Source organism: Rhamphochromis sp. 'chilingali', assembly GCF_963969265.1.
Source record: "Rhamphochromis sp. 'chilingali' genome assembly, chromosome: 4".
In the NCBI taxonomy this organism is placed as follows: Eukaryota; Metazoa; Chordata; class Actinopteri; order Cichliformes; family Cichlidae; genus Rhamphochromis; species Rhamphochromis sp. 'chilingali'.
This window is the reverse complement of record NC_137948.1, coordinates 39,506,989-39,515,418: the sequence shown is the minus strand read 5'-3', so window position 1 is coordinate 39,515,418 and position 8,430 is coordinate 39,506,989. Positions and strand designations below refer to the sequence as shown.

The 8,430-nt window shown below is 38.1% G+C and overlaps 1 protein-coding gene across 3 annotated transcripts in view; it reads right to left on the bottom strand.

The window, feature by feature from the left end:
• Window positions 1–127: 127 nt before the first annotated feature.
• LOC308394810 (uncharacterized protein) overlaps window positions 128–8,430 on the bottom strand; it is a 33,720-nt gene continuing 25,417 nt past the window's right edge. For all 3 annotated transcript variants that reach the window (XM_080879356.1, XM_080879357.1, XM_080879355.1), the window contains 11 exons: window positions 7,869–7,997; window positions 7,604–7,649; window positions 5,494–5,584; window positions 5,238–5,379; window positions 4,974–5,078; window positions 1,469–1,556; window positions 1,280–1,313; window positions 945–1,019; window positions 725–827; window positions 438–577; window positions 128–273 (listed from right to left, as the gene is read on the bottom strand). In XM_080879356.1, coding sequence (XP_080735482.1) covers window positions 138–273; window positions 438–577; window positions 725–827; window positions 945–1,019; window positions 1,280–1,313; window positions 1,469–1,556; window positions 4,974–5,078; window positions 5,238–5,379; window positions 5,494–5,584; window positions 7,604–7,649; window positions 7,869–7,997 — 1,089 coding nt within the window. In that variant the 3' untranslated portion in view covers window positions 128–137. The remainder of the gene's footprint in view (window positions 274–437; window positions 578–724; window positions 828–944; window positions 1,020–1,279; window positions 1,314–1,468; window positions 1,557–4,973; window positions 5,079–5,237; window positions 5,380–5,493; window positions 5,585–7,603; window positions 7,650–7,868; window positions 7,998–8,430) is intronic.

Below are 8,430 nucleotides of genomic sequence, written 5' to 3'. Positions count from 1 at the left end.
ATTTCAGAGTCACATCTTCTGACTTTGGTTATCACATGTGATCCATGTCTCAGGTTTCTTCACAAACATTCAGTTGTCAGTGTTCCCAAGTGGACTTTGATGTGCCTTGCGGGCAGGAGCTGAAAAGATAAGGGACATCATGGTTGCCAAGACTTCTTGTCTCGACCTTGCTGGTCTGGTATGTGTTTGAAGCGGCACTTGTCGCCATAGAAACAGCCTGTGGTCCGCCAGTAAAAGCACTCATCTCCATTTAAAGGTGCCCGCCATCGGGACCTGTGTGGACAGAAGCAGAGGAGATCCGATAAGAGATCAATAAGAAAAGTAACATCTCTCAGCTACTACTGAAAACTATTCTACGGTGATTTTGTTTGTGTCACACTGTAAGGGACCCTCCCTCTGGAAAGCCCACAGATACACATTAATGAGTCGCTCTGTACCCAGAGGCAGCTGAACTTGGCTGAGTTCCTGCAGTGTTGGAGGCCAAGCTGCTGCTGCTTCTTTGCATGGAGGACACAGTCCTGTGGATCCAGCGATCTGGGTACCTCATCACCAGCTTGTTGCCCCCGAGCTCCACCCCCTGGACAGAAGGACACAGTGCAGTTAAACTTTTTTAAGACAAATTTTCATGACAATATTCAGTTTTTTGACACTCAGAAGTATCAATCAGCGTAACGAGACACAGACAGTCCCAATGATGAAGACGGTTTCTAGGCCCGTCACACACCTGCAGCTTGTCCAGGGCTTTGGCAGCCATGTTGGCGTTCTTGAAGTTGACAAAGGCACAGAAGCGTTCATGAAGAACTCTGATGCTTTCAATCTCACCGAAGCTGAACACACACAGAAAAGGTTAATACTATTAATAAGCTATCACTGCTGGAAACTCTTTAAAGCTTTAATGTCTTCATAGACACACACAGACACACACACACACACACAGTCTTTACATTTTGAAGAGATCACAGAGGTCCTTCTCTGTAACTTCCTGTGTAACGTTTCCAACCCACAGAGAGCGACAGTTTCTGAAAGACAGGAGGAAAAAACAGAGAAGCGAAGGAAACGAGTGTGGCGACCACACAGAAGGGAAAGTGTGGTTATTGTTCAGTGTTAACAGATGACAAAGATGCAGAACTATTTTCTCACTTGTATCTACATGTCTCTTTCTATGAAGGAAATAAAAGAAACTTGTTGTGTTTCATTCCATTCAAATCACAACAAAGATTTCCCTGAAAGGTGCTCTGGGTTTCTGAATGTGTGATAGATGGGTGAGGTAATAACCTACCCACTCTGGTCCTGCTGAGAAAAGAGCTTCAGAGCTACGAGAGAGAAAAACGAAATACTTTGTCACAAAACGATTTAAACAAACAAACTCCTTAAACTTGCTTAAATTTTGGTTTTATTACAAAATACTGTCATTATGCAACAGTGCTGCCTCATGGTGGACAAAGGTGACATTGCAGGCAGTTCTTACTTCTGGCTTCAAATTGGTTGACGACTGCCTGAACAGTGGTGAACTTTTGTAGAAGCTCTTTGCTCTGCGCCTCATCGAAACCCATCTCCTGCAAAAACAAAGTTAAAAATCATTTATGTCAGACAATAGAAACATTTTACTGTCATCACTTGGAAAGCAACATCAGCTCGAGTTTTGTATTGTATTGTATCTTTATTTGTTTCAGACATATAAAACAAAAAACAATATATACACACTACATATATTTTCATTTACAGATACGAATATATATGTAGATATACACACACACACGTATGTGTTCAGATAAACAAAAAATATATAATGAAATAAAACAAAATCGTCTGACATAATGTAACAATGTTTGGTCTGAAAAGGAGTAGGAAGAAGTATGAACATACTTATTAATTCCTACCCCTGCTCAACATCTTATTGATCCCACATAATTCACCTAATTCCCATCATCACATACTCCACACGATACACGAGGAGAACCTATATAAACTTGGCTACCGTGATTGATATAATTTGGATATAATTTGATATTTTTATACATACAATGGGTGATCATCTTTATCGGTATCATATTCTTCCAAAATCAGTTTTCGAAGTATTTTCATGAACCTACTAATTCCTGAGCATTGCTGTAGATCTATAGTAAAACTATTCCACAGTTTTACCCCATAAATAGTGACACAAAAGGTTTTAACCTTTGACCGTGCTTTAAGAATCCTTAGATTCAATTTCCCCCTCAATTCATAGTCTCCTTCTCTGTCATAGAACATCCTCTGTATATTTCCTGGTAACATATTGTATCTGGCCTTGTACATAATTTTTGCAGTTTTATATTTTATAAGATCCATAAACGTCAGTATTTTTAATTTCAAAAACATGATGTTAGTATGGTCTCTAAATCCTGCTTTATTAATCATCCTGATTGCTTTTTTTTAAATTTTACATATTGGTTGAAGTGCAGTTTTATATGTGTTTCCCCAAATTTCCACACAGTATTCCAAATATGGCAATATAAGTGAACAATAAAGTACCCGGAGTGATTTGGAAGGCAAAAAATATTTAACTTTACTTAGTACGGAGATGCTTCTTGACAGTTTGGCTTGTATATGCTTTATGTGAGGTTTCCAGCAGATTTTGTTATCTATTATCACACCCAGAAATTTTGTATCTGAAACTTGCTCTATTTCAACATTGTTTACTAATAATTTTGCTCCTGCATCTTTTTTACAATTTCCGAATAACATAAATGTAGTTTTTTCCAAATTTAATGATAGCTTATTTCTATCAAACCATGTTTTCAGTTTAATCATTTCTTGTGTGACAATTTCCAAAAGCTGCTGTAAGTTCTCTCCAGTACAAAAAATATTTGTATCATCTGCAAATAGAATAAACTGTAGTATATCTGATGTTCTGCATATATCATTGATATAGAGGATAAACAGCTTTGGTCCCAATACTGACCCCTGCGGAACTCCACAAACAATGTCCATACACTCTGATTGATATTCCCCAATTTTCACAAATTGCTGCCTGTCTCTCAAATAACTCTTTACCCATTCTAACACCACTCCTCTAATGCCATAGTACTCCAGTTTATCAAGTAATATGTCATGATTAATTGTGTCAAAAGCTTTTTTTAGGTCAATGAATACACTAACTATACATTGTCTTTTATCTATATTGTTGGTGATATTTTCGATCAGTTCCATTAATGCCAATGATGTTGATCTATTTGATCTGAAACCATACTGACTATCCATTATTATTTTGTGTTTATCTATAAATTTGTCAAGTCTATTACTAAAGACTTTTTCCAGTATTTTTGAAAACTGAGAAAGTAGAGAGACAGGCCTATAATTTGTGAATTGGTGTCTGTCACCATTTTTAAACAGTGGTGTTACTTTAGCTGTTTTCATTTGTTTTGGGAATGTACCAGTTGTAAGGACAAATTGCAAATGTGTGTTAAGGGTTTGGAAATGCCCTCTATCACTCTCTTAACGATTTCCATATCAATGTCGTCAGAGTCTGTAGAGTTTTTTGTTTGTGATTTCCCAACAATATCAATGATTTCTATTTCTTCCACCACCGTTAAGAACATTGAATGAGGATTGCGGTCAATGAGTCTAGTTTCTTTCTCTACAGAATCTGTTATATCAGGAATTGTTTCAGCCAAGTCTGGCCCAACACTTACAAAGAATTTATTGAACTCATTTACCACATCTCTCATATTAGTAATATTTCTATCATTATTTGCGAAATACAAATACGAAGGATAGTCTGCCTGCCCCGAGCCCTTTTTGATGATGGTATTTAATGTTTTCCAGATCCCTTTAATATTATTTTTATTCATAATCAGTAATTTTTCATAGTATTCCTTTTTACGTGACCTTAAAATACTCGTTAATTTATTTTTATATTTCTTGTATTTATTTTCAGCTTCTGTACTTCTGTTCAATATAAATTCTCCGTATAAGGTATTTTTCTTCTTGCATGCATTTTGCAATCCTTTTGTAATCCATGGGCACTCTGCATATTTTTGTTTTTTACTATATTTCTTTACTGGGCAATGACTATTATATAACAGTTTAAATTTTCCTAAAAAAATCTCATAAGCTTTATCAATATTTTTTTCCTTATACAGCATCTCCCATTCTTGCTTGAGTAAATCACTTTTGAATGCGTTTATTGACTCTTCTGTTCTCACTCGTTTGTATTTTATTGTGTTTTGCTGTTTAACCTTCCTGTAATTGCTGTTATACACTATAAAAACAGGTAGATGATCACTGATGTCATTAATTAGGAGACCACTTATGGTTCTATTTTCTATTTCATTAGTAAATATATTGTCTATTAGGGTTGCCGACTGTGCTGTAATCCTGCTGGGCTTAGTGATCACTGGAAAAAGTCCCAAGCTATACATTGTATTAATAAATTCCTCTGTCGCTCTCTGCTTGTTTGGATTTAGTAGATCTATGTTAAAATCCCCACAAATGAACATGACTTTTTGATTTGTCCTAATGACAGTTTGATTTAATAAACACAGAATTGACTTTTTATTGCTCATTTTCAGCAAAAAAGAATTCTTACAGAATATTGGCTTATAACAATAATAAGCTTTTATCTATTTTCTAAGTCATCTAAGTTCAATGTCTAATCTCACATTCGATGAAATTCAAACGTAAACTACAACAGATACACATCTAAAACTGTGTGAATAAATGAAGGAATCTGGTGGAGTTTAAGGAAATGTACAGCTGAGTTGAGCTTTTTCTCTCAGTCGTGTCCCATCGTCCTGTTGGACACCAGCAGTAAACAGCTCACTTTGGTTTGTCTGCATTTCTAAGCACCAACAGTAACTGGTGTTCCCAAGAATTTAGGATGTTTTATACTTTTTTAAAGAATGTGAAATGTTTTTGTAAATTTAAGTTTTTAAAATATCTTCCAGGCAGCTGTTATACCCCAGAACCCTGAAGTCACTCGTGACGTTCCTCACCATGAGCTGAAGGACCCGACAGTTAAAGAGTTTTTTGGATGCTTCCTTACAATTCTGATCCAACTCCAGCACCTTCTCCAGGGCCTTCTCTGCTTCACTGTACCGCTGTCATTTACACAGACACGCAACAGCAGTTAGTGAAAGAAGGAGTGGAGGAAATAAAATGATAGAGTGTTGTAGCATCTTTTATGCAGAAACATATAAAAATAAAGACACAGTTGCTTGGCATTGAAATGTATTATTTGTTATATAGAACTCACTGACCTTTAACCCCACCAGAGCACAGCCCTTACGAAAGTATCCCTTCGGCCAGTCGGGAGCCAGCTGGATGGACCTTCGAGCATCACTCAGAGCTGAGGAGTACCGCTCCAGAAACCAGTGACAGTACGACCGATTTCCATATAACCTGAGGCACAAGAAGAGACACGAACACACAGGCAGCAGGAGACTTTACTCAACCAAAGTGGATGTGAAAAAGGCTGAAGTCTGAGCTGGAGTCTGGGTTCACAGGTCAGCTCACCTGTGATCTTTGGGGTCGCAGAAGATGGCTTCTGTGAACATGTCCACCGCCTCTGTGTACTGGGCTTGCTCGAACATCTTAATGCCCTGCACTGGAGAAGGTCACACACACTTTTATGCGTAGAGTAGGGGTGACACATTCATTTTTTTGTCTTAATTCTTACTTATTACGCACTATCTGGTCACTTTATTAGGTATGTTTTTGGCTAGGCCAAACCATCCAATGTAGCAATGTCTGTTTTCAGTTCTCTGTGCTGCTGCAACCGTCTGACTTTCATAAACAGCAACTCGCTTTCCTACAGGCAAACAATCCAGCAGCAACAATTTATGATTAGCATTTTCCTTTTTGTTTATCATTATTAATATTATTATCATTACAACTGTTGCCATTATTACAGACTCAGTAATAAACAAAGTAGACTGATCACTTTTGTTGACAATATTTTAAAAAACTGAAAACGTAGCTGCTTCCTAAACATAAAATTTACAAGACGTGCATAATTAAAAGGCCAATGAGTATATATAAGCACATATTATTCATGAGTTACATAATCGAATACCGATCAACGCTCCTGAAATAGACACCATCTTTTAGAGAGAAGAAATATTTCTTCCTTTTTTGGGGAATGACTAAATATTTTGCAAATTTGGTCCAAAATTTGGAATTTGACTGGGCTTAAATCTAAAAATGGACCGATGGCATCTTGTGCACTGAAATTATTGCAAGGCTGCAGCAATGTTCCCTCTAAGGGGCGCGCGTGCGCAATTGCGCACTGCTGGCACGGTCTCTGCGCACAAAAAATCTGTTTTGTGCACAAAAAAAATCTAACCTGAATTGAAATTAAAGTAAATACATTAACAATCTGTTTTGCAGTGTTAGTCAGTGACTGGCTGCTCCCGTATGGGATCAGAACGCTGCCACCTTATCCCATAGTCCAGCCAATCACGCGATTCACATTCGTATATACGCAGCTAATCAACGTCGTTGACAGGCTATGACAGCGTCCTTATGTGCCGACACCGGTGTTTTAGCGAGCAAAACGGCGTGGCTGATGTGGAGTGAAGCCACGTTAATGACAACGTGTACAACCATTGGAGATGTGAGCAGGACAGATGGAACCCAGCCTTTCCTATTGGTCAAAAAATGTACCATGTGTCGACCAATCAAAAATAATATGGCAACATGGCATTTAGTGGTTTAAGAAGGGGGAAGTTTTAGGAGTGACGGCGGTGTTTGAGATGTGAGAGATTTGCGACGTTTAGCCCATATCTTGTGTAGTTAGTGTGTAGTGTAGTCAGTAGTTTTATTGTGTGTGTCAGAACAACGAGGCGACTGCTGAATGTTACAGGTGTTACAGCAGTGATACATCTCCTGCTGTCAGGCCTGCAGGTATCAGGCTGTTGTTCTCCTTCATCTCATAGTGGACAGAAATTACTTTTTGGAGTGGCACAAATAATTTGTGTGGCATCAAATTTGATGCAGAACAGCTGATTGTTCTGTAAATAATTTGAAATGTTTATTTAAAAAAACGCCTTGGCTGCATTTTTAGGTAAACAGCTGCAAAAAACTTTGTTTGCAAAACTCAGTAACTTTTTTGAAGAAGTAACTATATAATTAATTGCCCAACATTGGTCATTATATGCTGTATTTTGCAGACAGAGTTACAGGACTCTCTCCCAGACCACAGACTCATAATACAAGTCAGAGCTTTATAAAAAATTTAAAAAAAAGAAGAAGAAGAAGAAAAAAAAGAAAAAAGAAAGTTGTGTTTTCAAAATTGGAGTTCAAGTTATTTTTACTTCCAGTTGTGTTAACATGCTACACAGGTCATGAACAAGATTTTTTTTTTTAATTTTCATTGTAAGTGGGCTAAAGCAGTTAAGTAAAAGTAGTGTAACATAAATGTAAATGCTGTAATGTGGTTATTTTAATAAACCATGTAACTTGGATGGATTCGATGCTGGTGTGACCACAGTGCACACGTCTGCTGTGGCTCACAGTGGTCCAAGTGTCCGCTCAGGGAGTTTGTGTGTTCGCTCAGACACATGAAAAATTAGAGGGAACATTGGCTGCAGGATAGAGCTGAAGAAGAACACATGAGCAGACTCACATGTCAGGGACTCCCCCATCCTCCTCATTTCTTCTGTGTTCTCCTCCTGAAATCACCACAGAAAGTTCTGTCACTGCAGTCACGTCACTGGTTTCTAACTCAAAATACATTTAGCCAGCCGTACATGAAAGAGGATGGATCATATAAGCTCATCTCTGGGCTAGATCACTGGACCTTGCGTGTGTGTGTGTGTGTGTGTGTGTGTGTGTGTGTGTGTGTGTGTGTGTGTGTGTGTGTGTGAGTGAGAGAGACAGAGAGAGAGTACCTGGCTGCTCCTGGCCTCATTTTCCTTGTTCTCTCTGGAGATTTGCTTTGCTCTGTTCATCAGGCCTTTCAGTTTAATGTTGTTGGCAGCGTTGGCCACAAATGCACTGCTGATATCCCACTCAGGCTCCTGAACCACAGGAAGTAACACAAAACCTTCAGTATTATAGAGTGACAAAAACTGAAGATGTCAATCTGCTCTGACCTGCTCCGAGCTAAAAATACATAAATCAGACTGGCTGATCTTTATGATCCTTTATGATCCAGAACTGGAGGCGCTGAATCCAAAACACGGCGCAGTAGCTTTAGTATTTTTTAGAGGTTTTACTGTGTTTGTGCACAGATCTCTTAGTTCTCACATCAGTTGCCTAAGTCACAGTTTATCCATAAATCAGAGCTTACCTATTCATAGAAATGCAAATACTTTCTAAGACTCTGAGTCGTGTCCTTGTGTGTGTTCAAATAGTTCTGAAACACATAAAAGTCAGTGCAGGTTTAATTTTATGATAATAGGAATACAGGTGTTGTGTACAAGTGTTTCACAGTCTAAGACCCGTATTGCT